Here is a 27,867-nt window from a genome sequence, read left to right as displayed (position 1 = left end):
TAGTTTCACACGTGTATCTTTCGTGAATTAACGTGCCTCAACGATCTAATTTCAAAGGAGAGGAAGATTTCAAAGAAAATTTTTATTTTGTCCAGTCGTCATAATATTCCTATTATTGACATTCCTATTACTTCACGTCAATGCCATTTTAGGGGTCATTGAACATGAAAGGGAACAACGTATACAAATGCAGCAATCGATGGAAAGTCTTCTGAAGTCGCAGAAATTGCAGATTATCAAACTGCGAGAGGAACTTGACAACGAGAAGCTGGTGAGTGATAGCTACTCTATATCTTAAACACAAAATGAACCTTGTATGAATTACTCAATATGAAGAAACACCTCCTATGTATAAATGAGTCACTTACAATAATTCACAGTATTCATATAAATATATCTTCCTTTTCCCTGTAAAAAGAACCTAAAGTCTAAAGACCAAACTTCCCTCGCATTCAGATGTCAAAACAGAGGGAAAATGAAATCGAAGAGCTTATTATCATCAAACGGAAAATGAAGCAATTGGAGCAAGAGTTAATGGTTGAAAAACGCTTGAAGCTCGAAGTCAAGCAGAGCAAAGAAGAATGTCAGGGTGAGATTGACGAACTGCTCTTAGAAAATGAAGAAATAAAAAAGAAGTTGAGAAAATATCATCATGATCTTGAACGACTTCATGACGAAAACAGGTCTCTTGTCTCCGACTATAACTCCATGATGGACAGAGGTGAAGTCATAGAAGCAGAACAACAGCTCAATTTGATGCAAGAACTCATGGAGGAAAAATTTCAAGAGGTGAGAGCTGATTTTGGTAATGAAATTGAAAGATATCAATTCGAAGCTAAAGAATTCAAGCAAAAGTTTGAGCAAACTGCTGCAGAACTAGAAAAAGCTCAATCTGAGTTGGAAGCAGTTGTTCTGTACAGACAGGATGATATTGACAGACTTTTAAAAGAAAAACAGGCCCTGAAAGTCGACCTTAAGAGCAAAAAGGCAAAACTGCAGTGCTTAGAAGCTTTGAATGGTGAGCTAAAAAGCAATCTGAAAGAAAAGGAAAGTCAACTAAGCCAATTTCAAAACTTCACCAGCTACAAAGACGGCAATGGGCAGCTAGATGCCTCTGAGACACTAATTTTAGAAAAATGCAGGGAGATCGAGCAACTGCATATAAAAGTAGAGGAACTACAAGACATAAATCCTGACAAAGAAACATTAAAGCTTAAAGAAGAGTTGAATCAATTGAAGAAAGATCAACTAGTCAAAAAAAGGGAGATTGAAGACCTTAATAAGAAAAATGAAGAGTTGAGACAACTTTTGAAAGAGCTTCAAGGAAAACTGCTCCATGAAGAATTGAGCCACGAGGAGAATGTGAAATCAACAAAAGAGCAAGAAAGAAAATTAGAAACAAGTCTTGCCGAATTTGAGCAGGAGAACATTTCCTTGAAAAGAAAATTAACAGATGCAGAGGTTCAAGCACAGGCCTACTCAAAACAGCTCTTAGATATGGAAGAAAAACATAGAGAACTCACAGAGAAAGTTGACAACAGCATCGAGCGGGAGAAGTTTCAATCAGTCATGGATCAACTCGATAATCAAAGCTCTAAAATCGAAGGTTTGTTGAAGGAGAAAGAAAATCTTCAAACATCATTTAAGGAAGAGCAAGAAGATCTCAATGAAAAGTTAGACAAAGTTCTTGATGCCAATGTTGATCTGGAGAAAAGCTGCATCGACCTAGAGAGTATTTTGGAACAGAAAAATGCAACAATCAAAACATTAGAGACATCTTTGAAAGAAATACAGGAAAATACCAAGGTAACAACAGCACCTTTGACTGAAGAGAACAAAATACTTAAGGATGACCTTGCAAAATCACTTGATGAAGTTGCTGCACTTAAGGCTCAGATTATCAAGTTGGAGAAAGATCTCGAAGCAAAGAAACAAGAAGCAACAGAGCGTTCGAAAGATATCAAGGAAAAGATTCAAACCTTTGAAAAAGAGAAGGTGTCTGCCAAAGGCCAAGTATCAGATCTAATGAAGAAGATCAAACAAATACAGGCAGATATTCACACCAAGGAACAAAATTATCAAATAGAAAGTCAAAAATTAAATGAGCAGCTTCAACAAGCAAGGTCACAAGAAAAGAAGCTTGTGGAGGATAACCTGAATCTTAAGGAAAAGCTTGATATGCAAACCGACATTGTTACGGATCTGGATAAAACAATCCAAAAGCTACAAGAAGAAAACAGAGAGCAAGATGCTGCCAAATCTTCGATAGCCAAAATAAATGGTCGCGTTACTGAGTTAGAAAGCAGCTGCTCAAATTTGAAAGCAGAGTTGAAATCAAAAAAAGAAGAAATTGGACAGTCTTATGCAAAGCAAGCTGACCTGTTTAAGAAGATCAAAGACCGAGAAAATATATGTGACATGCTTGAGAAAAAGCTTTGTACAACAGAAGAGCAAGCAAAACAAGAAAAAATGCATTGGCAAAACAACTCTAAGAAAGATCTGGAGCAAGCTATATCAACAATTGATGAGCTGACAAAAAGCAGAGAAGAACTGCTTACTGAAAACATGAAACTGAAAGAACAAGTCGCTAGTTGCGAGCAAAAACAGAAGCATCGCATAACTGTTGCTGGAAAGGAAAATGAGCTATCTGAAAAACTTCGAGAGCTGTCTATGAAACTTGAAGAGATGAAGGAAAGAGAAAAGCTAATCCAGAAGCATAATTATGAGATTAAGAAGACACTTGATGTGAAAGATCTTCAGCAACAGAAACTGGAAGAAGAACTTAAAGTCCTCAACTTAAAGCTGGAAGCTAAGAAAGGTGAGGACAATGAGGCCATATCTAGCATGGATGCTTTGAAGAAAGAAGCTGAGGACTGGCAAAGAAAATTTGATGATCTTGCCTCTACCTTGTCCGATACTGAAGCTAACATAGAGATGATTGCTAAAAGGTCAGCAGCAAAAGAGAAAGATTTGGAGGCACAGAAGCAACACATAAAGGAAGAACTTGAAACTGCCAAATTTAAGCTGAAAGAAAAAGAGGCAGAACTGCTTTTGATGCAGAAAAGAAGTGGAAACAACGAATTGTTGTCTAAAATGGTTGATGAAAAAGCAGAAGAATTAAAAGCAAAAAATCAAAGTATTCAGCAGCTTGACAAGGAGAACAAAAAATTAGTCGATGAGACGAAAAAGTTGGAACGAATAGTTACTGAATTAAAGAAGAAGACAAAAGAGCTTGAAACAGACAACAATGAGTTGAAACAAGGAAAGGGAGTCTTCGAAAAGCAACTAGAGAAGCAGAAGACAACATCTCGGATTCTCAAGAACACAGAGAACAATTTAGAGAAAGCATATGATGAGATTCACGAGCTGAAATCCGAGAAAAAAGAATTGCTTTTAAAATGCGAGCAGCTTCAAACAACACTCAGTGAAATGGAGAATCACCAGACAGTTGAAACTGAAAAGTAAGTTAAACATAGAGCTTTAAATATGTTTATAAATGTATTTTGTAGACATGCTTTATCTTCATGAACTTTGTCCACGTCTTTGTTCACGAAATTCCTTATTTAGTTTTGGTAGATATTCCGTAAAAGTTGAGTAATGCCACTAAGAAGGGACCTATCTAGTTATTTATGCTCCAGGGAAGGATGCTTAAAAAAAAGATGTCTGAAAAATATCTTTGAAAAAGATTAATATTGACGACTTTAATATTCTAATTTATTGATTATAGAGAATGTTGCAACCAAGATTTAGTCAATGAAAATGTCTTTATCTTCATCAGAATCATTAAGGTCATTTAATGAGTCGGGAAAAAAATGGGGCTTATTTCAAATTTTGACAATGGGAGAGTGGCTTGATTATTTTTGCAGTACTTAAAATGGAGATGAAGAGGAGGGTTCTTTGATGCTTATTCCAATTCTGATCCCAATCATATTTCAATATCTAGGACATTACAGTTTTAACTACGCCCATCCCTAAATACCATCATTCCTATCTGTACATATTAATCCATGTTGTTAAATGTTACTTTATCTTATGCCAATAAAAACGAGTAAATCTACTTGTTTGATAAACGTTTATAATTTTTACCATTAGCACTAAAGAGAATTTGGCCAACAAAGAGAGCTCTTCCAGTAGTTACGAATCTGACTTTGAAGAACACAGCCAGTCTTCGGAAGAAAGCAACAATGATGAAAGAACAAAATCAGTAAAAGATTGCGCCTCTGATAAAGAAAAGTCAGCAGAAAAATCGAGTGAAAAGGAAGATGTGACTTTTGGCGACGATGACGCTTTTTTGGACATGTCCGAAGAAATTATGGAGTTTGAGGGCGAATATAATGTCACTGAAGACATTACAGTAGAAGAAGATTATCTTGCTAATCATCTTCATGAATATGATTATGTTGAGGCTATAGAGCCACTGGAGGAAGATGAAAAGCAAGAGAAGAAACTTGGAGACACCCCCGTCAAGGACTGTACTCCAGCTGAAAAGAACACCAATGAAGTTAATTCTCACAAAAACCACGCTGCAGAAAGAGGACATGGGAGAAAAGAAGAGCAAAAAGAAGGTCAGGATAATGATATTTGTGATATTTTGAAGAACTAGAAATGGAATACTTGTGATAGTTGTCACATTGTCTGTATATTTTTGTATTGTTATTAATTTCATTGACAGCTATAGTTAAACAGCGAACAATTTTAGGCTGTATTTGCTTGTCAAAAAACATGCATCACCTTTGTGAAACTGAAACGATAATAAAAAAGTTTAGAAGCATTTTAACAATTAGTTTCAGCAAAAACATGTTCACGTTTGCTGAATTAAGAACTGGCAAAGAGATGTTCTTGTGGATTTGAATGATCTTTTTCACCATTTTCTTTTGACAGAAGTTAGTTCAAACAAGTTTGGAATTGATGAAGAGGAAGATGACATGCTTAGCTCGTTCGTGGCAAAACAAAAGACAAAAAAGACAAAATCATCTTCAAAGATCACAAAAATTCCATCTAAACAAAAGCAGATGGCTAAAGATTTGGGTTTTGACGACGATGTTGAAATCGACGATCTGATATCAGATATCGAAATGAGTGACGAGAGCCAAAGCAAAGGTGACAAAAAAACCAAAAAGGCCATTGGGAGTTCCAGTTCATTAGACGCATCAAGCCCCTCAGATTCAGGCAGCGACTCAGACACTGGCATCAAACCACAGCAAAGTGGACTTTTGTATAGTCCATCTCTTACGTCACCAAAACCACTAGGAAGAAACATGCTGTTGCCTGCACTTGGGGCAAAACCAAGATCGTTGCCACCTTTACGCAATTTGAAGAAACAAAAATTTTAATATACTTAACTTTCCAATTATTTGATGTGTCGAATTTTTAATACCTCAATAAGTCTTTTGTAGATGGCATTTTTAAACATTTGTATATTAAATTGAGTTTGTGTATCAAAGATTTTTCAGTCAAAAAACATGACTCGTTCTTGCTTAAGTCTTGGCTTCTTTACTTATTGAAAACAATTTTTCTTTTTTGGCAAATCAAAAAAAACATATCAGGTCAAAGTTCGGGCCTCGAACCTCCAACAGGGATTTGAAGAAGGAATAGAGGAGCAATAAACGAAACATTTAACAAAATATTTACTTCAATTCAGAACTGATAATCTCGCCTAAGTTAAGGGCTGTTCATTTTTCCCAACGAAGTGGGACGTTTCATTTGACTGGGACATTCTAAATAAATAGGGCCATTTAAGAAATCCCATTTAAGTGAGTGATCCCATTTAAGTTTGGCAATTTTATACGACTCCACACGTTCTAATGAGCGCAAATACGTTGTTACCTCTCGTTAAAAGAAACAATCCTTACCTCATAGACTGGTATAGTTTTTAATGATTTCCTTGTGGCAAGATCCCACAATATTACAACTTTGTCACGTCCAGCACTGTAGTAAACAAAATTGTACGGTAAATGCTACAAAGTATAGACTCAACACAGAATACTAAGTCATAAAGCTGTTAGGACCATTGAATAGTTAACAATTAGTTTTGAAATTGGTTAGTTTTGCGATCCAACAGTATAGATTCTTCATATTATTTTCAAAGTTCATTTCATTCAGTCGCCCGTACTGACCCTGTTGTCCAATGATATTATCTTTATTACTCTTTCACTCCTAGATCCCTAGCTCCATTTAAAAATCATTATCTCAAAGAGGCTTCTTCCTAATCGAGTATCCTAGGTAGTAGGTCTCTGAATCGCTGTTCCGACTTGAAGATACCAGGCAAACTTCATGACATGACTACCTGATCATTTTCTCTATGTCTTCCAAGAATAATAGAGAAGTGACATTACTGTAGTGGCCTTTTAGCGTCGAAATGCATCTAGGAATTATAAAGAATGAAACAATAATACATTTGCCTTGAGCTAATAAAACTAAAATTTAAAGTGCGTGCTCATTTTCAAGTGATTTTCCATGGCTAGATTCTTGAATGCTTGTTATCTATAATAAAATTCCATTGAAAAAAACCTAACAAAAGTTAAAATTATCCAGTTTTCTATGCGCAAATGACCAAGCTCCACCCTTCTAAGGAAACCGCTTGTCGCCATAGACAACCCTACAACCTAAATTTCGCTAGAGATAACAAACTCATAACGTGCAGTACATAAACATAGCATTTGCTGCTTCTTTCGTCATCACTCACGTGCTAGTATTGAGATCCCAAATCCGAATGCAACTATCAGCTGACGATGAGAACAACAACAGTTTTGTCGGATCAGGGTGAAATTGCACCAAGCTAAGAAATAAGAATATAAATCAATATTAAGCACAACGGAAAACAATGAAGCTTTGATGTTGAATAAAAATTAAACTACCTTCTACATTCTCAGAATCATGTTTCAAGTTAATAAGACATATACTGGCCTTGAAAATGTAGAAAAGTGTCCATGAATAACGTGACTGTGTGCAATGAAACTCAACTCAAACCAATTTTACTCAACCAATTCAATTCAATTGATTTCATTCAACAATGCATTATGTTTAATATACTCTTGAAGTTGATATGCATTAAAAAAAATATCGTTTTTCTATTACATCAGACTCAACGACTGGCCAACGCTGCTTAATACAACTTATGAGAGTCTTTGAAAGCCTTTAAATTTCTTGTATACAAATGCTCCTAAAAAATCAGCTCTGTTTTTCACCTGAAAACTAAAATGAAGAGAATTTGCGTCTAATCAATATTGAGGATAAGGATACAAGTTTTCTGCAATTCTAAAAAATTGTTATTGCAACTCGAATCAGAGATTCAAAATTTCGACAGGGTGAAAGAGATAAAAGACACAGGGTTAAAATGTACTTTTGAATTCAACAGCTTAAATGCCTAAAATACACCTTACAGTGTTGAAGAATTATCTGTACAGATTGCAGGCAAGCAGCATCAGCTTTTTGGATGCCAGCTAGGTTTTGAGAAAATAGTTCCACGTTTCCAAATCACTAATGGATAAAACTAAGGAACAAAGAGTTAGTTCTGCATCACTTTCGAAGATATGACTCTTTGTTTATTAGCTTTCAACACGAAATAGAATAAATGTTCACTCTCAAATTGGCAATTTCTTTGATTCTTTACAGATTTAATTCATCGCCATAACAATGGAACATTTTTTGGTAGGCATCGGGGTTATTCAAAAAGTAGATTCCAATTTTGGCAATATCTATCCCCCTGGTTAGCATTAGATCGTTTGCTGCTCGAACACCTCTTCCTTTTACTACATCACGAATTTATCTAACAAGGAGCACGAAATTGGGAGAGGAGGCCACACAACTGTCATTGCATATTGGGATCTGCCTCGTACAGAATAACTTGTATATTTCAGAAAGAAAAATTTGACAGAATATCAATTTTTTTGTCGCTAGTTTCTAGCCATTGTTTGGTATACCTGATCAATATGACTCAATAGCTTGAATCTTCTTCTAAGAATCGATTCTATAAGGCGTTGCTTCTCCATTTATTTCTCGTTTTGATTGTTCCTTGAATGAATCGATGTCGAAACAGAAAAATATAATATGCAGTACAAGTATTATCTCAGAAAAAAAAGTTGTCTTAATAGGTGGGGGGCTCAGGGGAGCTGAAGGGGAGCTGCGCCCCCTCCATTTTTTTCTGGGCAATTTTAAAATATCATAGCTAGTTACCGCCAGGATCAAATCTGTGATTAAACCTATATTAAATTTTGAAATTTGGATTCATGTGACCTTAATAGCCCTCTAGATAACTGAAAAGTCTTTAAATGCTGGCAAAATATCATTAATCTAAATTCTTTATCTTACGATTTTTCTACTCAAGTAACAGGTAGACCAGGTAGAGAAATTGGTATTGAAGGAGCCATGAAAACGAAAACAACTGAAACGTTCATTTTGTATAGAATATAGGGAAGGCTCTATGCCCCCCACACTACTGGGCAAAATCCACTATACTCAGCATAAATTTACCTTCTCCTAGTAATACGAGAACACTAAATAACATACTGCACACTACAGTTTGCTTAATATGGTGATGTGATTAGCTAAAAACATATTGTAGTGTGGAAAATGCGTACGTTCATACGCAACACATTTTTACTCTGTTGTCGGATCAAAAATGGACTGCGAGATTGTGTTTAGGATTGATTGACCCAGTCCCTTGACTTTGTCTCCTCCACAAAGCAAGTTGTCAAGTATGAGTGGGTAATGATTCCAAGCAAACAAAAATAGGATTTTCCATAAGCAAACCTTTCTGATGTACAGCTGGATGCATTTCTGAAGTTAACTATCAGGCGTGCGAATGGTGTGATAGGCAGGTTTTCTTTGTAAACATTGGTTTCACAAAAGTTAAAACATTTGCAAGATAATACCGTAGTACATAAAATAGACGTCTTTCTCCTAAAAGAATTTTACTCCTAAAAACCAACATCAGTATGAATACATCAAAGGGGTTTATTCTTTCTCGTTTTTACTTTCTTTGCGGTGCCAGTTTTTAAATGTTTTCCTATTTCTGAAGTCCTTCTCTTCTTCCCTGGGCCAGGGGTTTTTTCAATCAAACTTTCATCTCTAACTTTCATAGTTTTGTGGTTCTAAAACAAAAGGATAAAAGTTTGTAATACAAAGGAGTTTGAAAAGCAAGGTTAATTATTTCAAAAAATATTGGAGAATTAAAACAAGAGAAGGAATAACATATAGCAACTCAAAGTCTTTCTACAAGACATAGTTTTAAGAATATAAGTATGTTATTTGAAGTAACGATATATGCAGATGTAATCGTTGCGTAACTTTCAACTATAATTACCTCCTTGTTTTCTTCTTGACATGGTTCTGCTTCTAACGGGGAATCTCCTTCGCAGGGCTCACTATTTTGGGTTTTAGATTCATGAATGGTCTCCTCCATTTCATCTGCAGCCTCACTTTGGTGCTGATCCCATGTATCCATAGCGATGAGATCACTGAGATGTTCTGTTTGCTGGTTAGAAGCTTGGCCAACGGATTTATGGTTCTTGTTTTCAGCATTCATTTCTTCATCGATTTCCAACTGCTCAGATCTAGGAGAAGAAAAAGACAACTTGGCTCCTCGGAATAAGTGGGTAGTAATTAAACTGAAAATTCCTTGTCAACCTGCGTAGCTGTAAACTAGAATGCAAAAATACCATTTCAACTTTTTGCAAAATTCTTCAGAAATCAAAGGTCTTTAAGGGCATGGTAACTAATGACGTCACAAGAAATAAATCTTATTCACTCACGCTTTAGTGTCGACATCCTTGACAGAAAGTCGCATGGATTCCCATGTGTATTCGAGAAATGCCGATTGCTGCAGAAACAGACGGAAGAGTAACGCAAATGCTCTTTGACATGAATTTAATTGGAATTTTATGAAGCAATTTCAGTTTTTTGATTTATGTTATCAGACTTAAGTGAATCATTGATTTTAAATTTCAATTTTCTATTCAGTTTATATTTAGTAAAGAAATATGCAGAGGTCAATTAAATGTGACAAAGTCTGTTTTGTTTTATAGTACAAAATTGAATGTAGATATGTATCAATAAGGGTATTGTATTAGCGGGAGAATGATGCAGAATCTATTTGAAATGTGAGAAGGTACAATCTTTTAATGTTTAAGTTATATTTTTATGTCTAATGTGCATAATTGATCTTAGGCCATCAGCAAATTATATTGAAACGATATAAAAACTGTTTGAAAGACTGAAAATATCATACTACTTTTCACAACATTAATATTGTAGACACAAAAATGCGTATCTTACCTGTAAAAGGCGATTCAGCCGATTGAAATGCCGTTCTAAAATTAAAAGTCACCAATTAGAAAAAATGAAAAACAATCAAAAGGAAGAAATAGAAGTTATTGATAAAACAAACAAAGAAAACCAGCATAGTATATCTCGTTTCTTGAACTACGAAAACTGTTATACCCGTGTAAGGAAGAATTGCTTCGATGTTGTCCTTCATATCTGGCAGCTCAGTCAGTTCATCGGGTGATTTAAACTTCAGGATAATTGACAGTGCTGCAAGGAGAATAAAACCAAGTTGGTAGCAACTATTGATCGGCCACGTGATGTTTCGAAGAAGTAAGGAGAAAATAGTCAGCACAGGGAAACAAGCACGTGAAGAAGAAAGTGACCACATAATTTAAAGGGAAACGATGACGTCACAAAATACATTTTGCCTGAAGTGATTAATGAAAACCAAGACCAAATAAAGGCAGCTCTTGTTGCTATATTTCCGTATATTTGATAAAGATCCAACTTTGCTATCACATCGCCATTTTTCTTTATTAGCACATAAGGTCCTTTTGGGTAATAAAGTTTGAATCAAAAAATCTAAAAATATTCGATGAGATTCAAAATGAAAATTACCTGATTGGGTAGCGTGGCAGTTTTTGGCATTTGTGTTCCAGTCTCGCATATACTTGAGAACCAAATCTTTAAAATTGAAAAGCGATAGTGGTGAATATTTTAAAAAAAAGCATTAAAAGACGAAAATATAAGAAAATACAGAAAAACGTCTTTCAATTCGAATTCTGAGAGAATTCGGTGACACAAGCGCGGATTAGACAATCGCCAAATTTCATCCAATCCCTCTTTGGGGAGCATGAAGTCAAACTTTGTTTTGTTTGCATCAATGACTTTTTAACAAAGAATAACAAAACTTTGAAAACAGGCAGTTTAGTCACAATTCCTTATAGAAACGAAAATGTTTTAAACAGCCTCTTCGATTGCCTTCAGTTCTTTACTGCTTTGCTCCAGAATCTAGCCTTGAAACACTTCGCATTACAAACAAAAAAGAACAAAATAGAAAATGGTCAATGTAAATTTCACTAACCTATTTGATCATCTCGCAGCCCACTCAAGACTGAGGCTAGCCTCTCCTCTCCATTGGCATCAGCTAGTAATTCTGAAAGGCAATGAACAACAAAGTGACGTCATTTGAAGCATTCCTTAAAAGTAGTAGAGATTGCCAATTGGCACTATAAAATGGCATCTTATGTAGAGAACCCCTCACCCCTTAATTTTTAATTAGTAGACCCAACTCAGCGATGCTTTTTATTAGAGGAAATACACAAGTATCGGGGTAGAGAGACAAAGGTATTCAAAGCACATGCAACCAAAAACACCCATATTTCAGATGGGTATATCGGACATGTTTGTTCTTTGTCAAGCAATATAAAATGTCAAGAAATTTTCTGTTCGAATACCAACTGATTTTAAAGTGCTTACCTTTTAAAATTGACAACACTGTAAACGGTCTTTCAAGTGACAGCGCAAGGCCGATGGCTTTCGTAAATTTCTTTTTGCCAAGCAAATTTGATAATTCTTGGTCCCTTGAAGATAAAATGAATTACAAATATCAATCTTATTCAACCTTACACCTTGAATTTAATTTGATGGACTCAAATTACCAAGAAACTTCAAACTCTGGGCAGAGAATAGAGAAGGAAAGTTCATTTTTCTCCGCCATAAAGTCATTTTTTTCTTTCTTACTACCTAATTGTACGAGAAATGGAGAAAGTCATAAATTATCAAAAGAGTGGAACATATCCTAAAAACAATTAAACAACAGTGAAAAGATTCCTATTGTGAAATTAAACCCCAAATTCTAAAAGACCAATAAACAAAACCAAATGTTTATAAAACCAAATGTTAAAGATATCGACACTCAAATGTAAATAATACTGCTCCCATTTGCTAAATAAACAACCCCAAGTGAAATTTCTACAATATTCTTCGTAAAACTAACTAATAAAATTATTTAAAACTCAGTTATTTGATACTTAGTCCTTACCAATACTTGATACTTAATGAAAAAAATAACATAAAATAAAAAATGTAAGAAGTTAACAGCTCGGTGGCTTTTTATTCGTGAATCACCACGATATACTTGATATTTTTCAATACAATACTGTCAAAAAGTATCAAAGTCTGAAAAAGAGATCAGCTCAAACTCTCTACAACCCTTTTAGTTGTTGTCACCCTCAATATTATCATACTCTAAAAGAAACATCATAGGCCCACGAAGTTTTCTGTGTAAGCAACATCTAACTTCCATCTGTCACTACTTACTTCAGAATCATACTCTCTTGCTTTGCCTCTTCTTCTAATCTTTCTTCCTCTGTAACATCCTAACAGAAAATAATTATAACTTTGATAACAACTAGAGTACCATAAAAAACAGCATCACAACACAAAGTACAGTGACATTGAAACTAAAACGAAGATCAAAGAATGGAAAGTAATGGTACGGCTTACTTTGAACATGATTCAAGGAAAGAAACATATAAAGACAACAAACATCACGGGCTCTCTATATCATTTTCTGAAGTTTCAACTATGACACTGGCAACGATTTTATAACTTCTACTTTTTAAGATATTAACAAGGAATATACTTATTTGTTGTTGGTGTAGTGACATTTTCACTTACCTTCCAAATGTTCAACACAGAATCTCCTCCTCCTGTAACAAGAGTGTCTTCAGTCTTGTTCAAAGCCAACGACCAAACCTAAAACATAGTTTATGGTTCATGGACCTTGAGTCGAAGGTTTTTTTAACTTCAATAATCTACTTGCCTTTCATAGGAAGAACAATATTACAAATAGATTTAAAAAATCAAAAGTATTGTTGACTTCGACGAGTTATAAGTCAGTATCTTTACCAACTTGATAGAACGAAAATGCAAAGCTACTTTCTAAAAAAAAGGTATTAACTAAAACAAAGAGATTGAAGACTTGAAGAAATTAATAGATTCTACATTACAAAGCTAAAGTAAACTTTGAGAAACACACTTTATCTGCATGCCCATCCAGAGTATTTAGGCATTCGTTGGTTTTCACATTCCATATTTTGATTAGGCCGTCTGATCCACTAAAATGAAAAACAAGTTTTGCCAATTTAACGTAAATAAATCACGTTTGCTAACTGGGTTATGAGAAGGCTACTAAAGAAAGAAGTTATTGAAGTTCTATCCATTCACTAGACTTGCTTTCGTGCATTGTAAGGTATAAGATAAAGTCGTCTCGGAAAGGTGAAGAAAAAGTTTGATCAACAAAATCAAGTAAAATTGATTGTCGGAAGGGAAAAAAAACCGGGATGCTTTGCAATAATTGACATTCCAAAATGTTAGAAATCTGATTCTTAATTTAAAAAACAGGTATTCACAATCTTCCGGGGGATTCCATGTACGTTAGTGATTCATGATTGACAGCAGCAAGGCAATAATTTGTGAATACCTTGATATTATCTGCATCCCACGTGTCATGAATTCAAGCCTCAGCACCGAATTGGTATGCCCTTCCAGTGTCTAAAGCGAAAAAATGCTTCTTAAATTCAAATATTTATTAACATTTGATTCCGTCGATTGTTCCTGGCAAGGAAAAACATGTCTCAAGGGTATATGGGTTTTAATATCTAAATTTTTCATCTTGAATTCTAGTTTTGATGATTACCATATCGTCTATAATCTAGGCTTGGATGAACTTAATCTAGGCTTGGATGAACTTAATCTAGGCTTGGATGAACTTAATCTAGGCTTGGGTGAACTTTAGGACAACTACTCTGACCAAAGTATCTTATCAAGTCAAGCAAACATTAGCAAATTTCTCAATCCCACCTTCACACAAGTTAAATCTTTAATTGCCCATAGCTTAATTGTCGAGTCGGCTGATGCTGTTGCTAGGCATTTATCGACTGGAGAAAATGCTGCGCACCAAACTCCTCGTTTGTGACCACGTAGCGTCCCGTAGGTGCCTCCGTCGGATGCAAGCCATAACTAGAATCCAAAAGAGGCTGATGAATTATTTAAAAATTACCAAAAAGAATGTTTCAAATCAAAATTATATTTAGTTATTAATGTCTTACCCAGCCAATCAAAGATAAAGCTTCCTCTTTGTCTCAAAAAAGGTTTGATGGCCTACCTTTGCTGTTTTATCTTGAGACCCCGAAGCGATGAGTTTGTCATTTGGAGAAAACACAACAGAGTTGATGTCCTAAAAACATATTTTTGCATAAAGTCTATTACAATAAAAGAAGTCACAATATAGAATAAACTACCTAAAAAAGATGCAATGAGACGTAAAAGATCTTTCTGTTGCAGTATCTCCAGAGGCCAATACGTCTTCAACACTATGTCTTATACATTCGAAATTCTATATCTTCTTAAGTATCAAAAGTAAATTTATTCCTTTTGATATGAGAAAAAATAGGTAAAGCGTATTTAAATAATTTTAGTCACACTTTAATGCTCTGGATCAACAAAAATTTGAACTTTTCAGAAGAAATTGGAACGATAAAAATTAGAACTAAAGAAGAATATCGTGACAAACCTTATCATGGGCCTTCACAGTCCACACTGCTTGAATCTTTGATAAACCATTATCCTGTCAAAATTATTCAAAGATATGATAAAAACTAACTCAATGAATGGATGAGGTTAGAACAAATTTTTTTTAAATCGACGAGGGTCTACCCTTCATGAAACATTTTTTCTTTTATACATTTCTTTCTTTTTTTTCTATAAGTAAACATGATTTACTCAGCCCACAGAAATGATTCCTTGCTTTCAAAGAAAAACGGGATTTTGATAAGCCTTCTAAGTGATGTTTGCTTTGCATTAAGTAACTCCATCTTTAGAGTATAAACCTATGGTATCACCTCAAATATTTGTGGGACTTTCCAGCACTTCAGAGTTAGATCTTGACTTCCAGTTACTAAATGATCTGTGCTTCTTCTGTTGAAACAAGTTGAAAATGTACCTTAACTTCAATGTAATTATAATAATTATAAGATGTCTGGCTATTTCAAACATATTAAACAGAAAGAAAAGCTAGCAAAAGCAACACAAAAATGTGTTCAATGATTTTAAAGGTGCAACATCATCCATAAATGCTTTCTGGTCTAGCAATGACCTATAGAGTTTGATTTCATCTAATGAAGTTGCATAAAATGGGATAATTTGCCGACAAAGTACCCCTGCTTGGCAAAAAACAAAATCCCAAATGGGAACTCCTTGTGAGTAACAGCAAAAGGGACTTCGAATGTTACACTAGGTTTGAGATGCCAACAGACTGAATGAACACTGATCACTATAAACGATGAAAGAAAATTGACTGAAACACAAGCAGATAGGAGCAGCAAAACAAAGCTCGTACCTCATTCAGAGAGGTTTTCCTTTAGTAAAGGGATAATGCATATAATGTGAAAGCCTGTGTAAAGTTTGATAGTGAAAAAACTTCAATGTTAACACTGCTCTCTTTATATTCTGTGAGCAACAGAAGGTAAAGAAAAGATCAAGTCATGGAGAAAAGATCCGGACACTGCTTTCTATAAACTGCATTACTTACTTCGGCCAAGCAATAGTTCCAACTGCATGCGTATGGCCAACCCCTAAGGCCACGCATGAAAAGGTTTTGTCATCGCCCAGCCTCCAGATCCTTAGACTGTTATCCTTTAATAAATAAGGCAAAATAAAATAGGAGAAAAGACTTAATTATCAATGTGAGAACAAATTCAAGTTCAAGATAAAGCCATTGGAAGATCAGTAAATGATTTACTTAGGAAGCAAAAAGGCCCTCTCAAAATGAAGTACTACATATCAAGCTTATTTACTCCTCTGCTATTCTACATTTGAAAGAAGCCTTCATTTAATAGAGAAGACATTATAGAAAAAAGACAAAGCCTGGCCAATAATACGTGTTGAGCCTACCTTTGAACACGAAGCGATGTATTTGCCATCGAAACTTGCATCTAGTGCCATTATTGTATCTAGAACGGGAAATGATCATGTGCCACAATTAACAAGCTAACAAACTACGGGAATAAAATTAACTAACTAAAGTATACAGTATTGCAAATAAATTCTGCTATCATACACACAAAATATTGTACTTCACTTTTATTTCATTAAAATCATTAAATTGCAGTTTTATCAAAAACATACAAGGAACTCTTTAATGTTTACCCAAAGACTTGTAATCATTTCAAAAATTACAATGGAAGTTCTAAGCGTTTCCACTGTCAAAAATCGCAATTTAAAACAAACCTGTGTGTCCATTCAATATTCTGCAATCCATGGTTTCTCTGTCAATAACTTTAACATCAGGGCTGTTTGATGCGATCGAGAGAAGGGAATGATCTTCCCCCACAAACTTTAAGTCCAGAACTTCGTCCAGATGTCCGACGAACTATACACGAGAAAAATACATCAACAAAATAAAAAGAGTCGATTACGGTCTAATTATGTTATAAAAGCTAGGGTGTTCTCTTAAATAGGCAGAATGAGAGAAAAAACAATAATGAACGCTTGAATTAACATGTCAACGAAAGTAGAGATGCAACTAAGGGACAAAAACGACGAAATAAGTTACCTGTTTTAAGATTTTCAGTGAATTCAAGTCATAAAGGACAATATTTTGGTCATCGGAAACAGTAATAATGCAATTAAGAGCTTCATTGAGGACACACTGGATAACCGTTGATGAAGGAGCAGGGTTTTCACAATTACTGTCCACAGCTTTATTTGCAGATCTCTCTGGGGCAAAGATGCACTTGCCATCACGAACACTCCATGCCCGAATGATGCCTGAAAATTTCATGCAAACAGTCAACTTGTGTCATACTCTGAGAATTCAAGTCTGATAAGCGAGCATTATATATTGAGAAAAACTGACATCTTTTCTTGTGTTTACAATAAATTGGGTCAATGGAAAGTTTAACAGTGCACAGAAAACCAATGATATGTGTCGACGATGTTTCAGAGATTAATTATAGAGTTAATTTTTACACAACAGTTTCCATAAATTGGACCAAAGATATTCACCTTTTTCACCAGCAGTTATAAACTTAACATTTTGCTCCTCTTCTGCAGTCATGCACCATTCTAATTCCTTATCACGAGGCAGAACAATCACAGATTCCACTGCCTGTGGAAAAATGGAAGCAAGTAATGATTTCAAAGTACCATTTCGAATTAACTTACTAAAGTCATCCACCCCCACCCCCCCCCCCCCCTCACGTTCCGTTCCTAGCCGTTTACATTAAAGAAAACAAGTGCTTTGCATGTTAGCGACAGAGAAACCAAAGAGGCCTTTCCAAACTAGCACGGAACCAAGATGCCTAGTGTAAACACAAGGCCTATTATCGCTTTTTCAGGCACAGAACCAGAGAGTTCCGTTCTTTCTTCTGTAGTGTAAACGGGGTCTTTATGCAACTACAATCCTGGCCAAAAGGTTAGTGGACTTGAGAAGAAACCCAATAAAACTGCAACTTTACCCCAATAAAGATATCAAAACCCCCACCCCTGCAGCAAAGTTGGTTTTCTGGAAAATACCAAAGTAACGGCAATCGAAATGAGTAGAAATAAGTGTATCAACATTGACTGTGGGGGGTGGGAAGCGTATTTGTTCAAAAGGACTACAATTCGCAAGCCATTACAACAACTTTTGGCCAGGATTGTAGTTTAACAGAGCAAGCTTTTCGAAAATTAACAGGTTCACTAGCTTAGATTAAGTTTAGTTAACTTTCAATATACTTCATCCAAAATCGTCCCAATACCCGTAACAAAATATCAATTTGACGTAACAATCATCTGGAGGCGGCCACCGTCATGTATAAAAGGGCGCACCATGATTAGACAAATCGTGCTTTTCACAACTGTGAGTATCGGTGCATTCCACTTGTGGATTTGCACTTGGTTTCGTGTTCTTGTGTCTCTTACGAGCACACGGCGAAATGGCGAGTTTCAGTTCGGACGGTAGCGTCCGTTGTTGGATATGCATGAGGAACGGCGAGAATCGGTTTTTCAACGGTCATGCCGCACGGAAAGTTCACGAGGAGACGGTGCATGCACCACGTTACTCCCAGGACAACAATGGAAACGCAGATGCAAGTTATCGTTGGTATACCAAGGGGTATGCATCTCATACCACAAATATTAACGGTAAGTACGTCTTTCGTTGTATATTAGATCAATTTACCTTACAAAATTTGTCTCACGAAAGTTGATCGAGAATCGAAATGAAAGCAGGTAGGAAACCTTTGCATAGACACCACTGCATCGAATTTTCGAACGAATGATAAACATTGGTAATTTCAATGTATAAACCTAACAATTTTCTATACTACTGCATTTAAAATATCTAAAGGCCTGTTTTTATGAGCAATAACGAACAATAACCAAATTCCCTTACCAATTATAGTAAAAATGTAACATTTTCTCTCAATTTAGGGTATCAGTCAAGCAGTAGTGCAACGCCTACAAAGTTAGGCAAAGCATGTTTCAACCAACTTGAAAATCTCAGAAGGAAACTATATTTCCAAGAGGAGAGAACAGCGGATACCCCAGAAGGCCTTCATTTGGCTAAAATTGATCAATGGCTTGAAAACGGACCCGATGTTCGCCAGTACGAAATCAAGTCACTTAACACGAGGTAAATCAATTCATTTTAAACATCTTCTGGTCAGCTATGAACTCTTTTTTAGCATGTTATAATTTAATCGACTTTAACTTAATTAAACATCCTTTACACAGAGTCAAACAAGCTCAAGATGAGATCAATGCTAGAAAGGCGATCATAAAGAAATTGCAAGCAGATCTCGATCATGCCCAAATGACCCTGACTGAGTCTCAGGTCAAAGAAACACAACTGCAAGAGGAGCTTGAAGCAGCTAAAAGGCAACTAAAGAAAGCTACAAATGAGCTTCACCTTGCACTGGGTAAGCAGAATAACGCGTATTCGACAGTTATAAGCAATCTAAAAGATATTCCAGAGATTTCAGAGACTAAATTTAGCTTCATAACAAAGGAAATGTCACAAAATCATTACTATCTTCAAAATTACATGAAGTGGATTAATTTTGCAAAAATGAGTAGGATCCTCGGAACTGGAGATGAGCAATCTTCAATTTCTCCAAAACTATTGGTTCTTTTAAAGATTTTTCTTCAGAACTTGTCAATTTTTCTGAAAATAGACTAGTTTCACACCTGTACCCTTGGTAAATTAACGTGCCTCAACGATTTAAATTCAAAGAAGAGGAAGATTTCAAAAAAATTTATTATTTTGACCGGTCGTCATAATATTCCTATTACTGACATCCCTATTACTTCACGTCAATGCCATTTTAGGGGTCATTGAACATGAAAGGGAACAACGTATACAAATGCAGCAATCGATGGAAAGTCTTCTGAAGTCGCAGAAATTGCAGATAATCAAACTGCGAGAGGAACTTGACAACGAGAAGCTGGTGAGTGATAGCTACTCTATATCTTAAATACAAGATGAACATTGTATGAATTACTCATTATGAAGAAACACCTCCCATGTATAAATGAGTCACTTACAATAATTCACAGTATCCATATAAATATATCTTCCTTTTCCCTGTAAAAAGAACCTATATTCTAAAGACCAAACTTCCCTCGCATTCAGATGTCAAAACAAAGGGAAAATGAAATCGAAGAGCTTATTATCATCAAACGGAAAATGAAGCAATTGGAGCAAGAGTTGATGGTTGAAAAACGCTTGAAGCTCGAAGTCAAGCAGAGCAAAGAAGAATGTCAGGCTGAGATTGACGAACTGCTTTTAGAAAATGAAGAAATCAAAAAGAAGTTGAGAAAATATCATCATGATCTTGAACGACTTCATGACGAAAACAGGTCTCTTGTCTCCGACTATAACTCCATGATGGACAGAGGTGAAGTCATAGAGGCAGAACAACAGCTCAATTTGATGCAAAAACTCATGGAGGAAAAATTTGAAGAGGTGAGAGCTGATTTTGTTAATGAAATTGAAAGATATCAATTCGAAGCTAAAGAATTCAAGCAAAAGTTTGAGCAAACTGCTGCAGAATTAGAAAAAGCTCAATCTGAATTGGAAGCAGTTGTTCTGTACAGACAGGATGATATTGACAGACTTTTAAAAGAAAAACAGGCCCTGAAAGTCGACCTTAAAAGCAAAAAGGCAAAACTGCAGTGCTTAGAAGCTTTAAATGGTGAGCTAAAAAGCAATCTGAAAGAAAAGGAAAGTCAACTAAGCCAATTTCAAAACTTCACCAGCTACGAAGACGGCAATGGGCAGCAAGATGCCACTGAGACACTAATTTTTGAGAAATGCAAGGAGATCGAGCAACTGAGAAAGAAAGTAGACGAACTACAAGACATAAATCCTGACAAAGAAACATTAAAGCTTAAAGAAGAGTTGAATCAAGTGAAGAAAGATCAACTAGTCAAAAAAAGGGAGATTGAAGACCTTAATAAGAAAAATGAAGAGTTGAGACAACTTTTGAAAGATCTTCAAGGAAAACTGCTCCATGAAGAATTGAGTCACGAGGAGTATATGAAATCAACAAAAGAGCAAGAAAGAAAATTGGAAAAAAGTCTTGCCAATATTGAACAGGAGAACATTTCCTTGAAAAGAGAATTAACAGATGCAAAAATTCAAGCACAGGCCTACTCAAAACAGCTCTTAGATATGGAAGAAAAACAAAGAGAACTCACAGAGAAAGTTGACAACAGCATCGAGCGGGAGAAGTTTCAATCAGTCATGGATCAACTCGATAATCAAAGCTCTAAAATCGAAAGTTTGTTGAAAGAGAAAGAATATCTTCAAACATCATTTAAGGAAGAGCAAGAAGATCTCAATGAAAAGTTAGACAAAGTTCTTGATGCCAATGTTGATCTGGAGAAAAGCTGCATCGACCTAGAGAGTATTTTGGAACAGAAAGAAGCAACAATTAAAACATTAGAGAAATCTTTGAAGGAAATACAGGAAAATACCAAGGTAACAACAGCACCTTTGGCTGAAGAGAACAAAATGCTTAAGGATAACCTTGCAAAATCACTTGATGAAGTTGGTGCACTTAAGGCTCAGATTGTCAAGTTGGAGAAAGATCTCGAAGCAAAGGAACAAGAAGCAACAGAGTGTTTGAAAGATGTCAAGGAAAAGATTCAGACCTTTGAAAAAGAGAAGGTGTCTGCCAAAGGCCAAGTATCAGATCTAATGAAAAAGATCGAGCAAATACAGGCAGATATTCACACCAAGGAACAAAATCATCAAATAGAAAGTCAAAAGTTAAATGAGCAGCTTCAACAAGCAAGGTCACAAGAAAAGAAGCTTGTGGAGGACAACATGAATCTTAAGGAAAAGCTTGATATGGAAACTGAGATTGTTAAGGATCTGGATAGAACAATCCAAAAGCTACAAGAAGAAAACAGAGAGCAAGATGCTGCCAAATCTTCGATAGCGAAAATAAATGGTCGCGTTACTGAGTTAGAAAGCAGCTGCTCAAATTTGAAAGCAGAGTTGAAATCAAAAAAAGAAGAAATTAGACAGTCTTATGCAAAGCAAGCTGACCTGTTTAAGAAGATCAAAGACCGAGAAAATATGTGTGACATGCTTGAGAAAAAGCTTTCTACAACAGAAGAGCAAGCAAAACAAGAAAAAATGCATTGGCAAAACAACTCTAAGATAGATTTGGAGCAAGCTAAATCAACAATTGATGAGCTGACAAAAAGCAAAGAAGAACTGCTTACTGAAAACATGAAACTGAAAGAACAAGTCGCTAGTTGCGAGCAAAAACAGAAGCATCGCATAACTGTTGCTGGAAAGGAAAACGAGCTATCTGAAAAACTTCGAGAGCTGTCTATGAAACTTGAAGAGATGAAGGAAAGAGAAAAGCTTATCCAGAAGCATAATTATGAGATTAAGAAGACACTTGATGCAAAAGATTTTCAGCAACAGAAACTGAAAGAAGAAGTCAAAATCCTCAACTTAAAGCTGGAAGCTAAGAAAGGTGAGGACAATGAGGCCATATCTAGCATGGATGCTTTGAAGAAAGAAGCTGAGGACTGGCAAAGAAAATTTGATGATCTTGCCTCTACCTTGTCCGATACTGAAGCTAACATAGAGATGATTGCTAAAAGGTCAGCAGCAAAAGAGAAAGATTTGGAGGCACAGAAGCAACACATAAAGGAAGAACTTGAAACTGCCAAATTTAAGCTGAAAGAAAAAGAGGCAGAACTGCTTTTGATGCAGAAAAGAAGTGGAAACAACGAATTGTTGTCTAAAATGGTTGATGAAAGGGCAGAAGAATTAAAAGCAAAAAATCAAAGTATCCAGCAGCTTGACAAGGAGAACAAAAAATTAGTCGATGAGACGAAAAAGTTGGAACGAGTAGTTACTGAATTAAAGAGGAAGACAAAAGAGCTTGAAACAGACAACAATGAGTTGAAACAAGGAAAGGAAGTCTTCGAAAAGCAGCTGGAGAAGCAAAAGACAACATCTCGGATTCTCAAGAACACAGAGAACGATTTAGAGAAAGCATATGATGAGATTCAAGAGCTGAAATCCGAGAAAAAAGAATTGCTTTTAAAATGCGAGCAGCTTCAAACAACACTCAGTCAAATGGAGAATCACCAGACAGTTGAAACTGAAAAGTAAGTTAAACATAGAGCTTTAAATATGTTTATAAGAGTATTTTGTAGACATGCTTTATCTTCATGAACTTTGTCCACGTCTTTGTTCACGAAATTCCTTATTTAGTCTTTGTAGATATTCCGTAAAAGTTGATTAAAGCCACGAGAAGGGGACCTATCTACTTATTTATGCTCCAGAGAAGGATGCTTAAAAAAGAGGTGTCTGAAAAATATCTTTACAAAAGATTAATATTGACGCCTTTTATATTCTAATTTATTGATTATAGAGAATGTTGCAACCAAGATTTAGTCAATGAAAATATCTTTATCTTCATCAGAATCATTAAGGTCATTTAATGAGTCGGAAAAAAAATGGAGCTTATTTCAAATTTTGACAATGGGAGAGTGGCTTAATTAGTTTTGCAGTACTCAAAATGGAGATGAAGAGGAGGATTCTTTGGTGCTTATTCCAATTCTGATCCCAATCATATTTCAATATCTAGGACATTACAGTTTTAACTACGCCCACCCCTATATACCATCATTCGTATCTGTACATATTAATCCATGTTGTTAAATGTTACTTTATCTTATGCCAATAAAAACGAGTAAATCTACTTGTTTGATAAACGTTTATAATTTTTACCTTTAGCACTAAAGAGAATTTGGCCAACAAAGAGGGCTCTTCCAGTAGTTACGAATCTGACTTTGAAGAAGATAGCCAGTCTTCGGAAGAAAGCAACAATGATGAAAGAACAAAATCAGTAAAAGATTGCGCCTCTGATAAAGAAAAGTCAGCAGAAAAATCGAGTGAAAAGGAAGATGTGACTTTTGGCGACGATGACGCTTTTTTGGACATGTCCGAAGAAAGTATGGAGTTTGAGGGCGAATATAATGTCACTGAAGACATTTCAGTAAAAAAAGATTATCTTGCCAATCATCTTGATGAATATGATTATGTTGAGGATATAGAGCCATTGGAGGAAGATGAAAAGCAAGAGAAGAAATTTGGAGACACCCCCGTCAAGGACTGTACTCCAGCTGAAAAGAACACCAATGGAGTTAACCCTCATGAAAATCACGCTGCAGAAAGAGGACATGGGAGAAAACAAGAGCAAAAAGAAGGTGAGGAAAACGCTATCTGTGATATTTTAAAAAGTATGAAAACTGGAACTAGAAATGGAATACTTGTGGTAGTTGTCATATTGCCTCTATATCTTTGTATTGTTTTTAATTTTATTGACAGCTACTTTTGACCAGCGGAAAATTTTAGGCTGTATTTGCTTGTCAAAAAATATGCATCACCATTGCGACACTAAAACGATAATAAAGAAGTTTAGAAGCATTTCAACATTTAGTTTCAGCAAAAACATGTTCACGTTTGCTTAATTAAGAACTGGCAAAGAGATGTTTTTGTGGATTTGAATGATCTTTTTTACCATTTCCTTTTGACAGAAGTTAGTTCAAACAAGTTTGGAATTGATGAAGAGGAAGATGACATGCTTAGCTCGTTCGTGGCAAAACAAAAGACAAAAAAGACAAAATCATCTTCAAAGATCACAAAAATTCCATCTAAACAAAAACAGATGGCTAAAGATTTGGGTTTTGACGACGATGTTGAAATCGACGATCTGATATCAGATATCGAAATGAGTGACGAGAGCCAAAGCAAAGGTGACAAAAAAACCAAAAAGGCCATTGGGAGTTCCAGTTCATTAGACGCATCAAGCCCCTCAGATTCAGGCAGCGACTCAGACACTGGCATCAAACCACAGCAAAGTGGACTTTTGTTTAGTCCATCTCTTACGTCACCAAAACCACTAGGAAGAAACATGCTGTTGCCTGCACTTAGGGCAAAACCAAGATCGTTGCCCTCTTTAAGCAATTTCAAGAAACCAAAATTTTAATATACTTAACTTTCCAATTATTTGATGTGTCGAATTCTAAATATCTCAATAAGTCTTTTGTAGCTGGCATTTTTAAACATTTGTATATTGAATTGAGTTTGTGTATCAAAGATTTTTCAGTCAAAAAACATGACTCGTTCTTGCCTAAGTCTTGGCTTCTTTACTTATTGTTTGGCAAATCAAAAAAAACATATGAGGTCAAAGTTCGGGCCTCGAACCTCCAACAGGGAATGGAAGAAGGAATAGAGGAGCAATAAACGAAACATTTAACAAAATATTTACTTCAATTCAGAACTAATAATCTCGCCTAAGTTAAGGGCTGTTCAATTTTCCCAACGAAGTGGGACATTTCATTTGACTGGGACATTCTATATAAATAGGGCCATTTAAGAAATCCCATTTAAGTGAGTGATCCCATTTAAGTTTGGCAATTTTATACGACTCCACATGTTCTAATGAGCGCAAATACGTTGTTACCTCTCGTTAAAAGAAACAATCCTTACCTCATAGACTGGTATAGTTTTTAATGATTTCCTTGTGGCAAGATCCCACAATATTACAACTTTGTCACGTCCAGCACTGTAGTAAACAAAATTGTACGGTAAATGCTACAAAGTATAGACTCAACACAGAATACTAAGTCATAAAGCTGTTAGGACCATTGAATAGTTAACAATTAGTTTTGAAATTTGTTACTTTTGCGATCCAACAGTACTGGCTCACTTCATAGACTATTCAGTCGCCCATACTGACCCTGTTGTCCAATGATATTATCTTTTTTACTCTTTCACTCCTAGTTCCCTAGCTCCATTTAAAACTTATTATCTCAAAGAGACTTCACTCTAATTGATTATCCTAGGTACTAGGTCTCTGCAATGCTGATCCGACTTAAAGATACCAGGCAAACTTCATGACATGACATCTTGACATTTTAAAACATTACCTGATCATTTTCTCGTTGCCTTCGAAGAATGATAGAGAAGTCACATTACTGTAGTGGCCTTTTAGCGTCGAAATGCATCTAGGAATTACAGAAAACGAAACAATAATACATTTACCTTGTGCTAATATAACTTAAATTTAAAGTGCGTGCACATTTTCAAGTGATTTTCCATGTCTAGATTCTTGACTGCTTGTTATCTATAATAAACCCATTAGTAATATCAAAATTTCACTGAAAAGAAACATAAAAAGATGTAAAATTATCCAGTTTTCAATGCGCAAATGACCAAGCTCCACCCTTCTCAGGAAACCGCTTTTCGCCATAGACAACCCTACAACCTAAATTTCGCTAGAGATAACAAACTCATAACGTGCAGTACATAAACATAGCATTTGCTGCCTCTTTCGTCATCACTCACGTGCTAGTACTGAGATCCCAAATCCGAATGCAACTATCAGCTGACGATGAGAACAACATCAGTTTTGTCGGATCAGGATGAAATTGCACCAAGCTAAGAAATAAGAATATAAATCAATATTAAGCACAACGGAAAACAATGAAGCTTTGATGTTGAATAAAAATTAAAATAGCTTTAACATTCTCAGAATCATGTTTAAGTTAATAAGACACATACTGGCCTTGAAAATGTAGAAAAGTGTCCATGAATAACGTGACTGTGTGCAGTGAAATTCAATTCAATCCCTTTTTATTCAACCAATTCAATTCAATTGATTTCATTCAAACAATGCACTATGTTTTTCTATTACGTCAGACAAAATGACTGACCAACGCTGCTTAGTACAACTTATGAGAGCCTCTGAAAGCCCTTAAATTTTTTGTATACAAATGTTCTTAAAAAATCAGCTCTGTTTTTCACCTGAAAGCAAAAATGAAGAGAATATCCGTCTAATCAATATTGAGGACAAGGATACTTATAAAAAGTCATTAAGGCAACTCGAATCAAAGTTTCAAATTTTAGACTTGGTGAAAGAGATAAAAGATTAATATGTACTTTTGAATTCAACAGCTTAAATACTTAAAATACACCTTACAGTGTTGAAGAATTATCTGTACAGATTGCAGGCAAGCAGCATCAGTTTTCTGGATGCCAGCTAGGTTTTGAGAAAACAGTTCCACTTTTCCAAATCACAAATGGATAAAACTAAGGAACAAAGAGCTAGTTTTGCATCATTTTCAAAGATATGACTCTTTGTTTATTAGCTTTCAACGCGAAATAGAATAAATACTCACTCTCAAATTGGCAATTTATTAGCTTTCAATTTATTTGATTCTTTATAGATGTAATTCTGTAATTCTGTAATTCGCCATCACAATGGAACACACTTGGTAGGCATCGGGGTCATTCAAAAAGTAGATTCCAATTTTGGGAATATCTATCCCCCTGGTTAGCATTAGATCGTTTGCTGCTCGAACACCTCTTCCTTTTACTACATCACCTAGTTATCGAACAAGGGGCACGGAATTGGGAGAGGAGGCCACATAACTGTCATTGAATACTGGGATCTGCCTCGCACAGCACCATTTGTATATGTAAGAAAAAAAATTTGACGGAATATTAATTTGTTTGGCTTTAGTTTGTAGCCATTGTTCGATATACCTGATCAATATGACTCAATAGTTTGAATCTTCTTCTAAGAATCGATTCTATAAAGCGTTGCTTATCCATTTATTTCTCGTTTTGATTGTTCCTTGAAGGAATCGATGTCGAAATAGAAAAATATAATATGCAGTACAAGTATTATCTCAGAAAAAAAAGTTTTCTTAATAGGGGGGCTCAGGGGAGCTGAAGGGGAGCTGCGCCCCCTCCACTTTTTTCTGGGTAATTCTAAAATATCATAGCCAATTTCCACCAGGATCAAATCTTTGATTTAAACCTATATTAAATTTTGAAATTTGGATTCATGTGTGACTAGCTTCTAGTCTAAATAACTGAAAAGTCTTCAAATGCTGGCAAAATATCATTAATCTAAATTCTTTATATTAAGATTTTTCTACTCAGGTAACAGGTAGACAAGGTAGAGAAATTGGTATTTAAGGAGCCATGAAAACGAAAACAACTGAAACGTT

At 35.5% G+C, this 27,867-nt stretch overlaps 4 protein-coding genes across 4 annotated transcripts; 3 read left to right on the top strand and 1 right to left on the bottom strand.

Annotated features, from left to right (window-relative positions):
• Window positions 1-208: 208 nt before the first annotated feature.
• On the top strand, window positions 209-3,937 carry LOC148960200 (uncharacterized). The gene has a single exon (XM_089108558.1). It carries the CDS (start codon window positions 457-459, stop codon window positions 3,463-3,465), a length of 3,009 nt encoding a protein of 1,002 aa, XP_088964684.1. The 5' UTR covers window positions 209-456; the 3' UTR covers window positions 3,466-3,937.
• Window positions 3,938-4,008: 71 nt separating this feature from the next.
• LOC148960199 (uncharacterized) lies at window positions 4,009-5,607 on the top strand. The gene is made up of 2 exons (XM_089108569.1): window positions 4,009-4,565; window positions 4,882-5,607. The coding sequence occupies exons 1-2, from the start codon at window positions 4,298-4,300 to the stop codon at window positions 5,331-5,333; spliced, it is 720 nt and encodes a 239-aa protein (XP_088964695.1). The 5' UTR covers window positions 4,009-4,297; the 3' UTR covers window positions 5,334-5,607.
• Window positions 5,608-8,895: 3,288 nt separating this feature from the next.
• On the bottom strand, window positions 8,896-26,806 carry LOC135689430 (transducin beta-like protein 3). The gene is made up of 23 exons (XM_089108568.1): window positions 26,198-26,806; window positions 25,340-25,857; window positions 17,338-17,440; window positions 16,886-17,100; window positions 16,561-16,702; window positions 16,225-16,283; window positions 15,863-15,966; window positions 15,174-15,249; window positions 14,846-14,899; window positions 14,438-14,509; window positions 14,134-14,292; window positions 13,754-13,824; window positions 13,310-13,388; window positions 12,949-13,026; window positions 12,589-12,647; window positions 11,746-11,849; window positions 11,351-11,422; window positions 10,885-10,950; window positions 10,441-10,533; window positions 10,276-10,310; window positions 9,753-9,820; window positions 9,305-9,554; window positions 8,896-9,092 (listed from the first exon to the last, which is right to left on the bottom strand). Exons 3-23 carry the CDS (start codon window positions 17,387-17,389, stop codon window positions 8,946-8,948), a joined length of 2,055 nt encoding a protein of 684 aa, XP_088964694.1. The 5' UTR covers window positions 17,390-17,440; window positions 25,340-25,857; window positions 26,198-26,806; the 3' UTR covers window positions 8,896-8,945.
• On the top strand, window positions 18,249-23,029 carry LOC148960198 (uncharacterized). Its single transcript, XM_089108595.1, has 5 exons — window positions 18,249-18,456; window positions 18,745-18,946; window positions 19,048-19,232; window positions 19,642-19,760; window positions 19,946-23,029. The coding sequence occupies exons 1-5, from the start codon at window positions 18,249-18,251 to the stop codon at window positions 22,952-22,954; spliced, it is 3,723 nt and encodes a 1,240-aa protein (XP_088964721.1). The 3' UTR covers window positions 22,955-23,029.
• Window positions 26,807-27,867: the final 1,061 nt, after the last annotated feature.

This window comes from Rhopilema esculentum, chromosome 5 (assembly GCF_057945365.1).
Source record: "Rhopilema esculentum isolate cy_ngs chromosome 5, ASM5794536v1, whole genome shotgun sequence".
NCBI lineage: Eukaryota > Metazoa > Cnidaria > Scyphozoa > Rhizostomeae > Rhizostomatidae > Rhopilema > Rhopilema esculentum.
The sequence above is the reverse complement of the archived record's forward strand: the minus strand, read 5'-3'. Positions and strand labels throughout refer to the sequence as shown.

Coding starts and splice junctions, on each gene's coding strand:
- LOC148960200 (XM_089108558.1), top strand. CDS start 457: ATGTCAAAACAGAGGGAAAATGAAATCGAAGAGCTTATTATCATCAAA.
- LOC148960199 (XM_089108569.1), top strand. CDS start 4,298: ATGTCCGAAGAAATTATGGAGTTTGAGGGCGAATATAATGTCACTGAA. Junction 4,566..4,881: donor AAAAGAAGAGCAAAAAGAAG/GTCAGGATAATG, acceptor TTCTTTTGACAG/AAGTTAGTTCAAACAAGTTT.
- LOC135689430 (XM_089108568.1), bottom strand. CDS start 17,389: ATGACTGCAGAAGAGGAGCAAAATGTTAAGTTTATAACTGCTGGTGAA. Junction 14,293..14,437: donor CTCAAGATAAAACAGCAAAG/GTAGGCCATCAA, acceptor TTTGGATTCTAG/TTATGGCTTGCATCCGACGG. Junction 13,389..13,753: donor GGGATGCAGATAATATCAAG/GTATTCACAAAT, acceptor TTTTCATTTTAG/TGGATCAGACGGCCTAATCA.
- LOC148960198 (XM_089108595.1), top strand. CDS start 18,249: ATGGCGAGTTTCAGTTCGGACGGTAGCGTCCGTTGTTGGATATGCATG. Junction 18,457..18,744: donor TCATACCACAAATATTAACG/GTAAGTACGTCT, acceptor CTCTCAATTTAG/GGTATCAGTCAAGCAGTAGT. Junction 19,761..19,945: donor AACTTGACAACGAGAAGCTG/GTGAGTGATAGC, acceptor CCTCGCATTCAG/ATGTCAAAACAAAGGGAAAA.